Genomic DNA, 17420 nt, shown 5'->3' on the forward strand with positions numbered 1-17420 from the left:
CTATTTATGATTATACAGAAAAAAAAAAAGCAACGAAAAAGAAGACCATCCATTAACTTAACATCACCCAAAATAAAAGCTTTGGTTGTGGATGCCGCGTGAATAACGGGTATATCACACAAAAAAAAGTCACAAACCCACCGACACTCGTATATATTCATTCACCACTCACCCATTCAAGCAAGTCATATTATCTTGGCAAATTACACTATCTTTCTTTGAATTAAGAAATGGATCGGCGCTCAGCTTATACTTCTGAGAATTATGAGGAAGATGAAGGTCAGAATCAGTATCGCGAGAGAAAACCCACCACTGGGACCAGACACAAAGCTGCTGCCAAACCAGCTTACACTTCTGCTGAAGATTATGAAGAAGAAGAACAAGACCAGGATCAATATCGCGAGAGAAAGCCCGCCACTGGGACCAGACCCAAAGCTTCTTCGAGACCCTCCACAGCTTACGCTTCTGCTGAAGAAAACGAAGATGAAGAGCGAGATCAGGAGGATCAGTATCGCGACAGAAAGCACACCACTGGGACCAAACCCAAAGCTGCGAAACCATCAGCTTACGCTTCCGCTGAAGATGATGAGGATCAATATGGCGGGAGAAAAGCTAGCAATGTGACCAAAGCCAAACCTGCAAAGCCATCCGCAGCTTACGGTTCTGCTGAAGATTATGAGGAGGAAGATCAGGACCAATACCGCGAGAAAAAAGTGGCCGCTGGGGCCAGAGGCTATGGCCATTCCGACAAGCATGCAGCTGCGGCGAAACCATCGACGGCCGAAGGTTATGAGGACGAAGAATATCAGGAGGATCAATATCGCGAGAGGAAAGCGCCCACCGGGACGGTGACCGGGGCCCACCCGGACAAACATGCAGCGGGGGGGAAGCCAGCCAAAGGCGCGAAGCCATCGACCAGCGAGCTGATGTCCAGCGCCAAGATTATCGCCGGAGTAGCGAAAGGCGAGAAGGTGGACAAGGCCAAGGTCTGCGAGGCTGCGAGCAACATCCTAGACGCTGCCTCTTCCTACGGCGGGCTCAATGAGAAAGAAGGCCTCGGCAGCTACGTCAGCAAGGCCGAGGATATGCTCCGCAAGTACGGCAGCGGCGGAAGCGGCGGAGGAAGCGGTGGTGAAACTGCGGGAAAGGAAAAAAAGCAGCATGATTCGGGCAGCGGTGAGCATGAGACCAAGAAGAAACCCAGTAAAAACGATGAGGATGAGGGCGGATCTGGTGGATTTGGGGATTATTTTAAGGTGGCTCAGGGTTTCTTGAAGGGTTGATTATGAAAAAGTGATGATTAATCACTAATTATGTTATGTGGCCTTAATTCTGTACTTAAGTTTTGGGCCTTGTTCTGCTGTTTTAGAGGCCCTCTGTTTGTTTTTCCTATTTTTGGTGTAGTTTTTGTTTGTGCTGGCCTGGCCTAGACTTTTTAGTCTTGGGCCCGCCTTCTTGTGTAATGTGTTCGATGTATAATGTACCGTGGATTTGTAATGTAGATTAATTTGCCATTTCTCTTTTATTTTATTTTTACAAAAGTAATATTTAAAACCATAAGAGCATCTCCAGCGCAGCCCACCAAACCGGGCAAAAGGCCCCCCAGGGCAAGGTTTGGCCCTCCAGCGCTGCAGCCTGCAGCCCAGTTTCGCATGGGTCCCACCAGCTCGGGCAAGCCCAAGGGCAGGTTTCGCTTGGGCTTCAGCCCGAGTTTTGTGATGTCAGCGCTGACGTCACGCTGATGTCAGCAAGCAAAAAAATATTTAAAAAATCCAAAAAACTTTCAATTTTTTTTTTAAATACCAAAAAATTATAGATGCTTTCCCTATAAATACATAACAATTTTATTCACTTTCTAAATTGTTTATATTTTGTTGCATAATATTTTTTTCCTTTCTTGCCCTAGACTTAGCCCTTATGGGTGGAACCACAAATGGCAAGACTGACACTATTCACGTGAATAGTGACAGCCCTTGCTTGCCCTTGACCTAGACTTAGCCCTTGTGGGTGGAGATGCTCTAATGTAAGCAAGGAGGTTTGAATTCGGGGTATACTACTTTGACCAACTAATATAATCCACGTTTCCCTATTGTATCATAGCTTCCTAACCTACCCATATCATGCAATATCTCATTCCTAGCGGGCCAATTGTGTTTTGGATTTGAAAAAGTCAAACATTATTGTCAATCCAGTTGGATTTTTGTTGATAGTTGGGCAGCTCACCCATATCGTCTATTGGTCGAATATATATATATAATTACTATATGTATCCCACAAAACTTTGAATTTAATATGATTCAACAACACTCAACTCAAGTTCCTACTTAAAAACTAGGATTTTCAGCCATTTTGCTCCTTGAATTATGACCCTAATCGAACTTAACTCTCTGAACTAAAAAGTTAGTCAATTAAAAAATATCACCAATTTCATCCATACCGTTAAATTTTTCAAATTTCATCCACTTTTTCGTCCAAAAAGTCACGTGTCATCCACGTGAGTTACTATTTATTTTTTTTTTACTATTTAAAGCATTTGAAAAAACATAAAAATGAAACCGAAATATTAAAAAAAACTCACCAGCGCTCCCACCTAACACCCACCCTTGCCACAAGCTTCTCTCCTTCCTTGACACACCACAATCAGAAGCCTCTCCCCTTCCCTGAATCTCCCTCTCTTATAACCTGTGAGACCTAAGCCGACGCCATCGCTGACAACCAAGACTCCACCAAAGGAAACTCCAACTCTAATAACCTGAATATGAATTCGAATTTGTACTCAAGTTCCAACTTGCAGCAATTTTCATTGAACTTGAAGTCCAAGACTATGATTATCAACCCCAACTTTCTCCTCAGCCACAAGTTCTGTACATTCTTCATTCCTCGAATTTCTTTCGATTTTGCGGATGATTAATTGGTGTTTGTTCGAGAAATTTGGGGATTTGGTTGCATGGAAAATATAGGAAAGGAAGCCAAAGAAATGCGTAGGTCTTAGAGCACTTCCACCCATTTGCCATGGCAAAGGGTAAGGGCAAGGGCAAGGGCTGCTACTATTCATGTGAATAGTGACAGCCCTTGCAAAATGCTTGTGGTGTTTCCACCCATTGCCATGACAACACTATTCACATGAGATATGAGGAGAGGAATTTGTATAGAGTTTTGGTGTGGGAAGTGAAGAATATTACTAAGTATTTATTTTTTTAAAAATTCTGAAATTTTTAGTTTTTTTTAAATAAATTTTTTAAATTTTTTTTGTTGCTGATGTCAGCAAACACAAGCTAGAGCACATGCTCGTTTTGCCTGCGTGCTGGCCTGGTTTCGTGGGACCCGCACCTTGCCTTGGCAAGTTTAGCCCGTTGGAACTCGTCACCTGGGCTTAGGCCCTGTCCTGCCCTGGCTTGGGGCAACCGGTGGAAGCACTATTAGTTATGGTGGGATGAGGCTGTGGAGAAGAGGCTGGGGCTAGGTTTTTTATATTTTTATTTTATATATATATATATATATATATATATATATATTTTTAATATTTTTTTTTCTTTTGATTTTATGTATTAGCTTTTATTTTATTCGAAAATACAAATATACCTCTAAAATTAACTAACAAATTGGATGAAATTATCTAAAATCTAATTGCAAGAGTGAAATTGGCCATTTCAATTCATTCGGGTGCTAAATTGATAGAATTGATAGATTTTGTAGTTCATGGGGTAAGTTCGATTAGAGTCATAGTTCAGGGAGAAATGACACATTACTTTAAAAACTAAGGAATTGTAGAGGATGAGATGTGATTATGTGAATAAGCCAAGTCAAAAATTGGCTAACAATATATTTAGTAACCAAAGAAACTAAATGGATTCTACAATAAGCCAATATGAATTCCATTAACTCACTGGTGTAACTCCAACCCAAAAAAAAAAAAAAATTACTGATGTAACAAATTGAGTTACCTTTTAAAAAAAAAAATTCTAATTGTCTAATAGTCATCTTTTAGAATTTTTTATTTTTTATTTTTTTATAGAAGCAATATTTTATCTTAAACTAATCTAAATTATGTGGAGTGGAGGAAGATTCGAACTTAGGTGTAAAGTAGGGAACACATTCGCTTTAGCCAACTTTGCTAAGCACATGTCTGGAGTCATCTTTTAGAGTTTAGTTATCTATATATATAAAGCAAAAGGCAGAGAATAGTAAAATATTCAAAATACCAGAAAATGCCCTTAGTTAATGCAAACATTAAGAATTGAAATTATTAATTAAATGAGGATAATATGGTAATTTCATACTTTTTCATTTTAAAAAATATTAAAATTAATGGATCCTATTTTTATGGAACACAACTACCCATTATCTCGTAGGCGCAGAAGCATGTGCGGAGAGGCTAGTAAGAAATATTAATATTAACTCACTGTGATAAAATATTACTGAAAATACAAATTATTCTTATGATTCTAATCCTAACCTCTACATTTTTCTTTTCCAACCAGACCCAACTAGAATCCTTGTGGCACGGGCTTCGCCACCTGGCACCGGGCAATTTTTTAACACCGTGGTATTCGCACGACATCGTTTCTGGTTTCTTTCTTTTTACCTGTCAGCGATTCAGTTACATGATACAAACACGCTACGGCAATCGGAGAGACAGAGGAAGCGAGCTGATCATTCATCGTGGTTCTTTCTCTCTTCTTTCCAAATCCCGTGGAATTTCAATTTTCGATTGAAGCAATTGAGGTAACGTTTGGTTTCACCCCTTATTTCTTCATCATTTCGAATTTACTTTCATAAAATCTATGCCAAATTGAAATGTTGGGCAATTTTTCCTCATAAAAATTCTTAATTTCCGTTGTACTCCCAAGTCATATTTCACTCAGTTCTTTGTTGGGTAGTTGGTTTCCTAGCTCATTATGTCGTATCTGCGTAAATGTTTGTTTCTCTACTCTATCAGAATTCAATTTGACGTTTTATTTGGTTTTGGTGGGATAATTTTGGCCTAATAATGCTGCATTGTGAAGAAAAAAAAAAGTTTTAATATATTAGAATTAGATAATGGCAAATTATTTCATATAAGAAATTGTTGCAATTTATACTCTGTTTTTTTAATATCTTTTATGTTTTTATTTTTCATGCTAGACTTCGTTCTATGAACTAGCTTGTTGTTGACAGGATACATTAGAAGAATTCTTGAAGATTCAATTTGGTGTTGCACCTTCTACAGTTTTAGCAGTTAACCCCTTCTCTTGTATCACCCTTGTTTGTCTGGTGTGATGTGGGGTTTTGCTTCTAATGCCATCACAAGCATTGGACTTAAAAGAAGCTCCTCAGAGCCAAGCCGGGTTTGTTTGGACTCCTCGGACGATGAAGTCTGCTCAAATTCAAGCCAAGAGGAGGGGTTAGAATGCCCTATATGCCTGGAATCTTTTAACATTGTCGAGAATGTACCCCATGTCTTATGGTGTGGTCATACCCTGTGCAGAAATTGTGTCTTGGGGCTTCAATGGGCTCTCTTTAAATTCTCCTCTCAAAAGTTTAAGATCCCATTTTTCATTGCTTGCCCGTGGTGCCATTTGTTGTCTTTGCGGCTGGTTTATAAGGGGAATCTAAAGTTTCCACGCAAGAATTTCTTCCTTCTCTGGATGATTGAGAGCTTCAATGGTGAAAGGGTAAAGTTCGGTTCTGCACTCAGTGGGGAGAATCAACAAATTGGTTCTCCAAGAGCAAGTTTAGCTATTGGAAATCAAACTGGCAACGGTAACCTGAGGAGGACCCATTCTAGTTGCCCTTCGCTGTCGAGGTATAACCACGATGATAGGGGTAGTCGTGTCGAGCGGAATCATTTCTCCCTGCAGAAGTCTTTGGAAAGTTTCATTCACATTACATCCAAGTTCCCATTAGTCATAGTGTTTCTTTTGATTGTCTTTTTTGCAATACCTGGCTGTGCTATTATTTTGGCTCTCTACTTGTTACTCACAGTGGTTTTTGCAATCCCCTCTTTCTTCCTATTGTACTTTGCATACCCTATTTTGGAGAGGTTGGTGAGGGAGATAACCTCATGACCAGGCACTATTGGCTCGTCACCCTTTTTAGAACCTCTTCCAGTTGTCATCCAATTTTTTTTTCATCGAAGTAGAGCGCATTATGCTAACTTGAGTCTTCGGCATCCAGAGCACTCTCGGATTACGTGGTATGCATGACAGTGGAAGTTTCAAGAGTATATGAGGCATGTTTCTTGGGTAATTTGTAAGGTCTGGCGTCTGAGTTTGAATGATTGTCATTAATGTAACTACCATTGTTTATTGGAAGTGGCTGATTTCCTATTGCTCAACTGTTTTTGAGGAAGTATTTGAAGTTGTGTTAGTGAATTTTTACTTGCACGCTTACTTGAAGGCCGGCAAAAATGACTGAAAAAAACTATTTAATTTTCATGTCTAATCTGTTTCATGAAATCTGTGCAACATACATGAATAGATTTGGGAAAGTCATTTGACTGCTGTAAACCTTTGGGAGGCCTAGGCTCCGAGGCTCGCCCTTATTCGTTATACAATGAACAGTCAGTATTATTGCCTTCTAATTTCAGCTTGATGCATGCTGCGATACCTTCTACATTCAACAGCTCAAGCGTGGGATGTCTGATTGGTTTCTTGACAAAGGCCCTGTCTTTTACTCTTAACTTCATTTGTGGTCTTAGTACCATCTAATTAGTTGATTTGTACGTGCTTTTAATATGGTATGAATAATCATGGTGGAACTGCCATCTTATTGTGATTGCACTCTGAGTTTCATACAGGATCTGAAAGAAATATTTACAATCTTGAAAGTAGCGGAGTATCTATAATTGGTCGACTTAGAAGCAGAAACATGATGTAGGAGCTTTCCCTGTTTTTCTGATTGCATTTGCCTTTTCTTTTACCTTCAAGACTTCATTTCTGTACCGCTCCTCTGCCTGTGCCCTTGCTCCCTCTGCAATCTGTTTAATACGTTCCATATCTCTGTTGAACTTTCGTTGAGCTTTTACTCTTTTTTTCTCTATTTCACTCTGCAGGTTCAATAAGTTTAAGTTGGTTATTAGTCCATATGATCAAAGTATTACATTTGATAAAGAAATGAAACAAAACCTCTTTTGTACTGAGTAGGCTTCTGGTTTTCTTCTTCTTCTTGCTCTCCCAGGAAAGTATTGTGGCGTTTTGTTTCTCATACCTGACAATCATGAATGTTAGAGGAAGAACAGAAAATGATCTTAAATTCCAAGTTGGAAGCTCTCAAGAATCTGTAGTTCATTCAAATTCAATATATAATAAGAGATAGAACAGCATATGATCTTGAATTTCTAGGAGGAAACCATTTTAGGTATGCTCGAGTTTCTAAACATAATATAATAAAGAATGTAGATCACGTAAAATGTTCGCCAATGCTGAGTAGCTACCTTTCTTTAAGCCTAGCAAGCTTAGTCTTCTCCCAAATATCTGCTTGTGTTTTTCTTGTTCCAGGTTCTGTTGCACTCTGCCTCTGGGTTTCATTTGAAGGGCCTGCAGTCTCAGGTTTTATATTGTCAGCTTTCTTCAACTGTTTATCAGCAACAGTTGGAGTGTTTTTAATTGACGGGGAATGAAGGGGTTGTGGTGCTGCAGTTTCGGGTTTTATACTGTCAGTGCTGTTCAACTGCTTATCAGCAAAAGTTGGAGTTTTTTTTATTGACGGAGCCCTTCCGAGGACTTTCCCGGTTGTGGCAGTACCATCTGGATCTTCTCGTTCTGGAGTACTTTTAGTTGAACCTGCACCTAATACAGGCCATCTTCTTGGTTATGAACTTACAGTTTGCAAATAAAAACTGGGAACTCAGTTTTAGTTGTCATAAGAATGTTAACCATATTATCTTACCTGGGAATAGTTTGGAAACTCTTCCAGGTTCCGGCTTCGAAATTGCTTTTTCTTCCTTTTTGCTCTTGATCCTCACCAAAGAGGTTTTCGGCTCATTGCTGGTCTTTTTCTGATCAGAGATGGCTGAGTCTTCAATTGACTTAATGGCATATGCAGCTGCTGCCACTGCGGTCGCATGCTCTATTGCCTTGTTAGAATCGTAGTCTTGACTCATTTTTCCCGACAGCTGTCTCTGGAACCAATTCTGGGGTTTCCTTTTCTCTGCAAGAAACAGCTTAAACGGTTCACAATCTGATCATCCTGAAAAATTATTTCTACACCAGAAAATCTGTATTATTTTGGCTTGAAAATGGGTGATATTTTCCCGAGAAAACGGTTTCAAATATTACCTTTGAAAGCTTGAGCTTTCTGTGGCGGTATTCTACGATCATGTTCAGTCTTCTCTTGTCTTACACCAGAAAATCTCACCCTAACAATAGTGATTAGTCATATTTAAATGGATGATCTCCTCTGGTTATGACTAATAATCATAATTACAAGTTTAAAACAAATCAACAATTTTCAAAGTTACGGGTCGGAATACCTTATTTGCTTAAGCAAAGGCTCCATCTTTCAGATGAAACTGGCCCCCAAATTTCTTCTTTCCAAGTAATGATTTGGCACCCATAAGAAGTTGGTGTTTATTTGAAGGTTAAGCTTAGAGGGAAGGAGAGCTAGTTAATAGGCTGTAGTTAGGGCCAAGGCGGCAAGAAAACTTGAGTATACTTTGCATGCACGTAATGCCTGGTTTGAATCTTAAAAAAGGCCTTTCTGGTGAAGAAAAGCATTCCTTCTTTCCTTTGATTCTTAGTTTTCTGGCTTCCAAAGAACAAAGCATATGGGATCACAACATCACAGATAACAATGCTAATCTTCTATATCGAAAGAGTACTTAGATTACAACCCTACCAAAAGCTAAAGACATTTTATTCTAAGAACCAAAAAAAAAGGTAGCTAATGAATTATATAACAAAAAGTTTATACTAAGCGCAAGCAGGGGCATAGAAGTCTTTAATAGATACAAAGACAATTGAATCAGCTGCAACACTGATGGCAGAGGTAGGATCCACAAGTTTTGGTTCCATTTTAGGAATGTCTAATGAATTTGTGAGCTTCAAAGGATTTCCATTGAGCAGCACCACATCACTTTGAATATTGCCACCTTCTGGTGTCAAATGATACTCTTCTCTTTCTTGTCCAACTATACGACCATGCTTTCTCACCCGTATTGGCCCCAGATACAAATTGTTGTCGGGGAGGACAGCAACGTCGAAGGTGGTCGTGTTGGACATGTTGATCAAAACTAGAGTGATACCCTTCTGAAACAAAATATGTTGTGAATGTCATATATGTTAAAGATCCTTTTAAGTATTAAAAAAAGCAGAGGCTAATTGAAATCTGGGGTCTGAAACATTGAGTTACCTGATTCTTTGAGCAATGGGAATATGCACGCAAATAAGGGGAGCCAAAGTGCGTGGTGGAGAGCACCCTATTTCCCATTAGTCGATGCCACAAAAGAGCACTGGTGGAAAAGCAGAAGAAAAAAAATTAGCAAAATCCAATGAACATGTCAAGATAAGTTAGTTGATCATTTTAAGTTAAGAAAAATTTAAGGCAGAGATTCTAACCCATAATAGTCCGGATTAGGGATGAATGTTGTGGTATTAAGAAGAGCATAGTTCCCTCCAATCAAGGCTTGTCTGCAGTAAACCTTATGGTTGTAGGTTGATGTCATGCCAAGTTGGTCCAAGTACCTATTTCAATCAAAGTTAGATCCACATTTGTTTTGTTTGTGTGTGTCTTTCTAAATTATTGAAGCTAGAGAAAAGGTCCTGACCAGAAGCCATTAGCAAAGGTATGTGACACATATTTGCTACCACTGTTATAAGCTCCACCTGCTTCCCCAACCCAAGCTTCTGACCATGGCCCAAACTCCTTGATTGTATTTGACAGATCATAAAATGTCTGAGCTATCTCTGAAAGGAAAAATGGGTCTTGAACCCTGTCGATAAGGGTGGGATCAACACCTGCAATCACAATATTTTCATCAAATATACATCAAATCACAGACACACATCCTGGTCCAGAAGTGGGCATGATTAAGTACCTGCACCAAGATTGTAGAGGTGATGAGTTACCGCGTCTACGACACCGGGTCCTGTAGCCTGCAGGAAGTTTTCATACCATTTTTTGTCATAAAAGCTAGCAGGGCCTATAATCTTTGGTCGTTTAGAGGCATCTGGGTACAATTCTGTCACAACTTCTTTGAGCTTTTTGATGTCTTTTGCATATTGATCACTTTCTATCCTTGCAGCAACCCCACTCCCGGCTAGCTCATTTCCTGTTAGCATTTGCACTCAATGAGTAACACAATCAAGTTATATATATAAGTACATATCTAAGCCAAAATAAAAAGTAATTTTATTTACCAAGCTCATATGAATCAATCTGGTATCCCTTCGCAATAGTGTACTCCATGAGATCACGAGAGTTTTGCGGGTTCCAGTCACCAATCCGGAGACTTTTGTCTTTGGGAGACACTTGCTTCCCATGGAGGGCATTCAACCCAAATGTGATTTTAGCTCTATTACAATCAATATTGTGTGAGTTTGCTAGCAAATGTTCAAATAACCATGGAGCTTCCTCGTTCCTGCATAGCTTCGTATACACAAAAGATCAGCATATGTACTTACTTTGTATTGTTAAAGAAGTCATTGAGCTCATCCCATCTTTTCTGGTCAAGACAAGCATCGCTGAACCCGAACAAACCAGACTCTTGTTTTTTGAAACCTTCACATGATTTAACTCCATATCCAACACCATAATTCACCTGATCTTGCAATGAGCCTCCAACTCTGATTCTCATTGGATTGAAAGCTAAAATTATATCAACAAATTTAGTCCCCCTCCCCCTGTGATGTGACCGTAAACGAATAGTACTTTTTATTCAGAAACTTACCCTTGATAGCATTGTTCAAGATCTTGTTATCCAAATCCTGCAAAAATAGGCCCAAATTCCCAAGAAAATTCAGCTCCTCATCAATTTGTTTAATAAAGAAGATGAAAGAGTAAGCAGAGAAAGCAAAACAAAACATACATACCAGATTGAAGATGCCAGCCTTTCCCCATGGACACTGATTGTAGTCACATTTGTTAGTTGGCCACCAGTCCAGAGTTGCACATATGAAATTATCATCTGTGCTGGCTATTGAAGTAACCCCTTCAACGCTGACTTCAACATATTCAGCTAAAGATAATGAAAACCAAGATACAACGAAACAGCATATAAGTGCTCTGAGTCTGGCCATCTTTTTCCACATACAGAAATCCGTGAAAGAAAGACGACATTTATATAGAAAAGTGGAGTTTGTTTGGGGATAAAAGTCAGATATTGATAACGACAAAATCTCTGTAATTTGGCCGTCTTTCAAATTCTTGTATTTGTTGATGTATATACCACTGATTCAGTCAAACTTAAATGTTCTCTCCTTATCATTATCATTTAAGTAGGAGTTCCTACTCATAGCAGTGTGACATGTGTGCACAAATTTTTCTTTTTGTGTTCTCGATGAATTATTTTTGCTTATGTTTCAAACTGTAATTCGCAGGGAATGAGGAGTATCAAGTAGTTTCCAAATGTTGATAAAAACCAAATCTTTGAATCTTTTGTCGTGTTATCTATTTATCCAATTTGAAATAATAATTTTGTTGCTCATCTATTGATATGAAGTTCAATTGATCATGGTTAAGGGTTATACTGATTGACTAATGTTGTATTTGTAAGAAACATATTATTGGTTGGTTTTTTACTGTGAGTGTGTTTGTCGAGTTTCAAGCTTACTAAACACCACCTCGTCCAATCCCTTCTTATCTTTAAATTGGACTTTTGGGTTAGAATAAAAAAGGTTATCTTGAAAAGGATTTTTGGATTCTGGCAAAATGAAAAGGATTTTTGGATTAGAAAAAAAAAAAAAGGAAAAATGTTAAGGTAATTTAGAATTGAGGCCTTTATTTTGGGCTCACCTAAAATACAAAATGGAGGGCCCAAGTTCAAAGAAAGGAATTAAAAAGTTAAAAAATATACAGATATGCTTTCATTGAGAGTCGAACTCAAGACCTCCCGCTTACTAAACGGGTGCTCTAACCAACTGAGCTATGAAAGCAATCTTGTTATTACCTTTACCACGAAAATATTTTAAATGTAACTCGGTGAAACCATCCCAACAAAGAAAAAGATGCACTGCTTCACCTACCCACAATTCTTTCCCACGTTTATTACCATCAATCGGACAGATGGTTTTGGAGGTGGACGGCAATGTCATCATATGGCAGCAGCAGCAGTAGATGCCTGCAACTGTTAGAGAAGTGCAAGAACATGAAGCACTTGCAGCAAGCTCATGCACAAGTATTCACATGTGGGCTTGGCAGTAGCAGCTTTGCCTTGAGCAGGGTCCTGGCCTTCTGCTCAGACCCAAATCATGGAAGCCTCTCCCATGCTTGGAAACTCTTCCGACACATCTCACAACCCACCATTTGCATCTACAACACCATGCTAAAAGCTTTATTGCTCAGAAATGATCTCATCCTAACCATCAATGTATTTACCAAGATGTTGCAAAATGGGATGTACCCAGATAATTATACCCTCCCTTATGTGTTAAAGGCTTGTGCTAGGCTGCAAAGCTCTTGTCTTGGAGAATTGGTTCATGGGTGCAGTTTGAAATTGGGTTTCGTATCTGATATCTTTGTGGGTAACTCTCTGATTGTCATGTACTGTGCATTTGATGATATGAAAGCTGCAAGACACATATTTGATGAAATTCCTAGCCTAAGTGCTGTTTCATGGACAGTCATGATTTCTGGGCATTCAAAGGCGGGTGATCTTGACGCAGCAAGACTCTTCTTTGATGAAGCTCCTGTGAGAGACAGAGGACTATGGGGTGCCATGATTTCTGGGTACGTGCAGAATAATTGTTTCAAGGAAGGTCTTTATATGTTCCGGCTGATGCAGCTTACAGATATAGAGCCTGATGAGGCAATTTTGGTCAGCGTTCTATGTGCATGTGCTCATTTGGGAGCTCTGGACACTGGGATTTGGATTCACTCGTATTTGAATCGGCTTCGGTTGCCGCTGAGTGTTCGTTTGAGCACTGGTCTTATTGACATGTATGCTAAATGTGGGAAATTGGATTTGGCTAGAGGACTGTTTTATCAGATGCCAAAGAGAGACACGGTTTGTTGGAATGCTATGATTGCAGGAATGGCAATGCATGGAGATGGAGAAGGTGCAATTCAGCTGTTTGGAGAGATGGAGGCTGCTGGGGTTAGGCCAGATGATATCACCTTCATTGTTGTGTTTACTGCTTGTAGTTATTCAGGCATGGCACATGAAGGCATGAAGGTGTTTGATAAAATGTGTCGGATATACAACATTGAGCCGAAAAGCGAACATTATGGATGTATAGTCGACCTTCTAAGCCGTGCCGGTCTCTTTGAAGAAGCAAAGGAAATAATTCAAAGAATGCCCAGTTCAAGTAAACCATCTGAAGAAGCAGTGGCTTGGAGGGCGTTTCTTAGTGCTTGTTGCAATCAGGGACAAGCTCAACTAGCTGAGGTTGCTGCGGAGAAACTCTTTCGGCTCGAACGCCACAGTGGGGTCTATGTCTTGCTCTCAAATTTATATGCTGCCGGGGGGAAGCATGGTGATGCCAGAAGAATGAGGCATTTGATGAGAAACAGAGGAGTAGAGAAAGCACCAGGTTGCAGTTCGGTTGAGGTTAATAGAGCAGTTCATGAATTCATTGCGGGGTAGAAAACACACCGGCAAATGGAAGAAATACAATTAGTTTTGGGGACCATAAGCAAACAGTTGGATTTTTTAGGCAGTTATCCATATTTGTTTCTAGCTGACAAGACATGAATCAATTAAATAAGGTTAATTGCCCGCCCAATTCCTAACCTTGTATTTCATGCAGCTGATAATACAGAGACCTAATCTAAACCAAAATTAGCGCTGAAAATAAAAATGAAACGCCAAGAATGGGTAGGGAATGTTAAATTTTGCTTCTCTGATAACACATGATATTGTATCCCTGTTGAACTGGGTATATACTATGATCTAAGACATCCATCAGTTCTGAAACTACTATTTACGATTTCAGCAACTCCTCAGACAGTTAGCAACATAGGAACTCATTAATGACATCAAAACTTCATCGACACAGATTTTTCATTTCATTCAGAGACTACGTGAGCCCTTGTTTGGGCAGTACATAAACACAATTGGTAACAAATAAATAATTGCTTGATGTCTTGACTAAACAAGAAATTCCGTGTCAGTGAGCTCAAGAACTTTGTGTATGCCTATCGGTTTCACACCTGGTCTGAATGCATTCCCTTCAATATACCTAGAACCGAGATATCAAACATTTAGCTGCATAGTTTCAGGAATTAAAAGTTTCTGAGTTCCAGAGGCAAAAAAACTCACATGTCTTTCAAGAATGGGTGTTTATAGAAGGCATCGGGAATTCTCCCTGAAAATTGATTGTGATCCAAATACCTAAAATTGATAAAATGAACCATAAGCATGTTGGTGAAAATAATTTTCCACACAAATACACTCATATGCACAAGAGTTTCAAGATAACAAACTGATATATGAATCCTGATATATCAATTTCACCAATGAATGGGGAAGTGTGTTAGTCTCTAATAGAAGCCAATAAAGCCAACAAGAAATGCATGTCAATGTAGCTAAAGGAATCAAAAATCTTGAAAATCCCTAGTCAATTTTCCATGAGAAGCGAGGGCAGCAACTACAATTATGTAGGATGCTGTCAGAATTTCTAGTGTGCCAAGATAATTTGCCCACATGCAAGGTATAGTAGATATTAGACAATTCGAAAAGATGATTGCAGAATTAATAAAAAGGAAAACTCTTGGTTGAGAGCGAAAGATAATGCATGTCTAAAAAAAATAAAAATTCACAACCAGAAATGAATGAACTTACACATCTACTTCCTCAATCTAATGCAGTAGTAGGTAAACCTTTGTCAGGGTTGTTCAGTTAGCCCAAGATTTGCTATAATGGTGCTTTTTACATAATTTTTTATTTACAATAGTGTAATAACGATATGTAGTTCAGTGGTATTGCAAGAGTCTAGATTACAAGTTGAATACTGCCATTAAAAAGGAGGCAAAACCCTTAATGAAAGTACCCCTAAACACCAACTATTCAAGCACAAATAAAAAGAATAGAAATTTCATAAAAAGAAACTCACAAGTAAGTCAATCTCGGAATATGGGAAAGTCCTAATGGAACTATCCCAGACATCTTGTTGTAAGATAGGTACCTGTAGCCAACAAAAGAATTAACCCAACAAACTTTATCTCAGGTAAAAATGTAATTATAACACATACACAGAGGGATAGAGAAACAGAGAGAGAGACATACAAGATTTCCAACTTGGTCAAGTTTGCAAGCTGTGCTGGAATTCCTCCCGTAAGATAGTTGTTGTTCAGGTAACTACATAACCCAGTTGCAAAAAGAACAACTTAATTTATCATATCATTTATACTAGAGGTGTAAGTAATTATGTATTCATCAGCTTGGATTAACTTACAGGTTACGCAAAGCTGGAAAGCAGCCCTCAATGCGTATGAGTTCCCTAATGGTACCCACCAAATGATTATTACCAACGTCCCTATGAACAAATGGCATCACAATGGCACACATCAGTAACCAGATACAGATGCGTTATCATTAACAATATGCGAAGAACTATGTAAACATACAAGTGCCGAAGATTTTGCAAAGTTCCTAGTTCTGCAGGAATCCGCCCAATAAGACGATTTTCTTGCAGATAGAGATAGCGAAGCTCTGGAAGATTAGCAAGCTCCTTTGGAATTTCCCCTTTGAAACTATTAAAGCTTAGATGCCTACAGAATTATTAGTTCATAAAAATAGTGAATAAGTAAATAAATCATGGTGAAATAGTCACAGAAAAGAAAGATGCAAATCATTGTGAAAGATAGAATCTAAGTTCACTCACAAATGGTTTAAACTCTTCAGTTCACCAATTTCGGGAGGAATGACATCTTGTAACTTATTCCATCTCAAATTACTGAGAATTAAAAAAAAATCAAAAGCTTCTATTAGAATTAAGAAGAAGATGGCAAATCCATCTCTAACGGTCAACCTGCTAGCATATAAAAGCATGTTATCGCATAAACCAAATACTATGCCCATAAGTTGAACAGGAAACAAACTAATCTAAAATAAAAAGAGGAGTAGAAAGGCTGTACAGCATTTTAAGACGCTTCAAACGTCCAATTTGGGGGGGAATAGGGCCCGTCAGCTTGTTGTTATGGAGATCCCTGTGACATGAACGAACACAGTCACATACAGATACATCAGATTCTTGAAAACAAATATGAAGTTTGAGTTTTGACAAAACTGAAAAACAACTGAGGGGTTATTAATTATGAATGTGTAGCTTATAAATTTGAGGTTTATAAACGTCAATGAGTAAATGAGCACTGAAACAATATAAATTTGTATTAATTGTGAGCAAATTGCAAATTAAAGAGATATTAAAGAGCAGCAGATTTAAAGAGGTGTTCTTACAGCCTAGTGAGATCCAAGAGATTGGTGACAGCAGTTGGAAAAGGCCCAACAATTGAGACTGCATAAACCTCCCTGCAAATTAGCAAAACAAAAACAACATTAATACATTTTTTTCTGCAAAATTGAAAACTCTGGGCAATCGCATCGAATCGGATATAAGGCAAAAGAAAATGGCTTACAACTCAGTGACGACTCGATAATCGCCTTGAGTTGAGCAAGTGACGCCGGACCACGGCGGAAGGTCGCCGTCTCCGCACGGATCGTCTCCGACCCAAGCGTACACAACTCTCCAGCCCAGCGAAGCCTTGATCTCGTTCAATGCTTTCACTGCCCAAAATCCCCACAAAAATTCCATATTTCCAAGCCAAACGCAGAGAGAGAGAGAGAGAGAGAGAGAGAGAGAGAGAGAGTGAAAATACAAGTGAAGTGAATGAAGGAGCTGAGAGAACTTACTGTCACGTTTGAGGGTTTTGGCGTTGAGAAGCAGAGGATAGGATAGAAGGAGGATCAGAGAAAATGCGGCTAACGAAAAACGAAGCGCCATTTTCGTTTTTGGGAAGCCAAAACCTCCAAAAGGATTGAAGATCCTAGCTAGATCTCTCTGATCTCTCACACACTTGACGCAGACTTTCAACTAGATTGAGTGGGTAACATTTATTTATTATTTGAATAGATCTCAAACTCAACACTCAAAACTCATTTTTGATTTCTGAATAGTTGAAGAACGGTGTTTTCTCCTTCGATCTTTTCTTTAGTCTTCAGTGTTTGGCCAAACGCGGAAAGGGAACTCTCTCTTCTTTCGTCCGTCGGTAGCCGGATTTTTATTATTATTTCTTCGTTTTTGTTTTATTTTATTTTCCTTGGTTCTGATTGGTGGGGGCCTCTT

At 39.0% G+C, this 17420-nt stretch overlaps 5 protein-coding genes, 1 non-coding gene and 1 pseudogene across 9 annotated transcripts; 3 read left to right on the forward strand and 4 right to left on the reverse strand.

The window, feature by feature from the left end:
* Window positions 1-79: 79 nt before the first annotated feature.
* LOC110751439 (nodulin-related protein 1) lies at window positions 80-1514 on the forward strand. The gene has a single exon (XM_021951911.2). It carries the CDS (start codon window positions 231-233, stop codon window positions 1281-1283), a length of 1053 nt encoding a protein of 350 aa, XP_021807603.1. The 5' UTR covers window positions 80-230; the 3' UTR covers window positions 1284-1514.
* Window positions 1515-4453: 2939 nt separating this feature from the next.
* LOC110751375 (RING/U-box superfamily protein) lies at window positions 4454-6316 on the forward strand. 2 transcript variants are annotated; one of them, XM_021951830.1, is made up of 2 exons: window positions 4454-4725; window positions 5125-6316. In XM_021951830.1, the coding sequence occupies exon 2, from the start codon at window positions 5259-5261 to the stop codon at window positions 6045-6047; it is 789 nt and encodes a 262-aa protein (XP_021807522.1). In that variant the 5' UTR covers window positions 4454-4725; window positions 5125-5258; the 3' UTR covers window positions 6048-6316. The 2 variants fall into 2 exon arrangements, with proteins under 2 accessions (XP_021807522.1, XP_021807523.1); XM_021951831.1 differs by having other exon boundaries at window positions 5158-6316.
* A 415-nt stretch (window positions 6317-6731) lies between these two features.
* Window positions 6732-8610, reverse strand: LOC110751374 (uncharacterized). Of its 2 annotated transcripts, none has more exons than XM_021951829.2 (6): window positions 8453-8610; window positions 8259-8338; window positions 7870-8130; window positions 7415-7763; window positions 7107-7188; window positions 6732-7027 (listed from the first exon to the last, which is right to left on the reverse strand). In XM_021951829.2, the coding sequence occupies exons 1-6, from the start codon at window positions 8476-8478 to the stop codon at window positions 6836-6838; spliced, it is 990 nt and encodes a 329-aa protein (XP_021807521.2). In that variant the 5' UTR covers window positions 8479-8610; the 3' UTR covers window positions 6732-6835. The 2 variants fall into 2 exon arrangements, with proteins under 2 accessions (XP_021807521.2, XP_021807520.2); XM_021951828.2 differs by having other exon boundaries at window positions 7415-7769.
* Window positions 8611-8760: 150 nt separating this feature from the next.
* On the reverse strand, window positions 8761-11308 carry LOC110751373 (heparanase-like protein 2). Of its 2 annotated transcripts, none has more exons than XM_088246974.1 (9): window positions 11010-11308; window positions 10868-10904; window positions 10602-10785; window positions 10338-10492; window positions 10016-10249; window positions 9746-9935; window positions 9537-9662; window positions 9331-9430; window positions 8761-9224 (listed from the first exon to the last, which is right to left on the reverse strand). In XM_088246974.1, the coding sequence occupies exons 1-9, from the start codon at window positions 11226-11228 to the stop codon at window positions 8892-8894; spliced, it is 1578 nt and encodes a 525-aa protein (XP_088103100.1). In that variant the 5' UTR covers window positions 11229-11308; the 3' UTR covers window positions 8761-8891. The 2 variants fall into 2 exon arrangements, with proteins under 2 accessions (XP_088103100.1, XP_088103099.1); XM_088246973.1 differs by having other exon boundaries at window positions 8761-9227; window positions 11010-11304.
* A 689-nt stretch (window positions 11309-11997) lies between these two features.
* TRNAT-AGU (transfer RNA threonine (anticodon AGU)) lies at window positions 11998-12071 on the reverse strand. The gene has a single exon. It is a non-coding gene; the product is annotated as a tRNA-Thr (tRNA).
* A 112-nt stretch (window positions 12072-12183) lies between these two features.
* On the forward strand, window positions 12184-13859 carry LOC110751366 (pentatricopeptide repeat-containing protein At5g66520 pseudogene; annotated as a pseudogene).
* A 248-nt stretch (window positions 13860-14107) lies between these two features.
* Window positions 14108-17355, reverse strand: LOC110751368 (uncharacterized). The gene is made up of 11 exons (XM_021951819.2): window positions 16988-17355; window positions 16714-16861; window positions 16535-16606; window positions 16213-16284; window positions 15960-16031; window positions 15703-15846; window positions 15531-15611; window positions 15362-15433; window positions 15189-15260; window positions 14396-14467; window positions 14108-14315 (listed from the first exon to the last, which is right to left on the reverse strand). Exons 1-11 carry the CDS (start codon window positions 17076-17078, stop codon window positions 14225-14227), a joined length of 987 nt encoding a protein of 328 aa, XP_021807511.1. The 5' UTR covers window positions 17079-17355; the 3' UTR covers window positions 14108-14224.
* Between the last annotated feature and the right edge of the window lie 65 nt (window positions 17356-17420).

Source organism: Prunus avium, chromosome 1 (assembly GCF_965620075.1).
Source record: "Prunus avium chromosome 1, drPruAviu1.hap1.1, whole genome shotgun sequence".
Taxonomy (NCBI): domain Eukaryota; kingdom Viridiplantae; phylum Streptophyta; class Magnoliopsida; order Rosales; family Rosaceae; genus Prunus; species Prunus avium.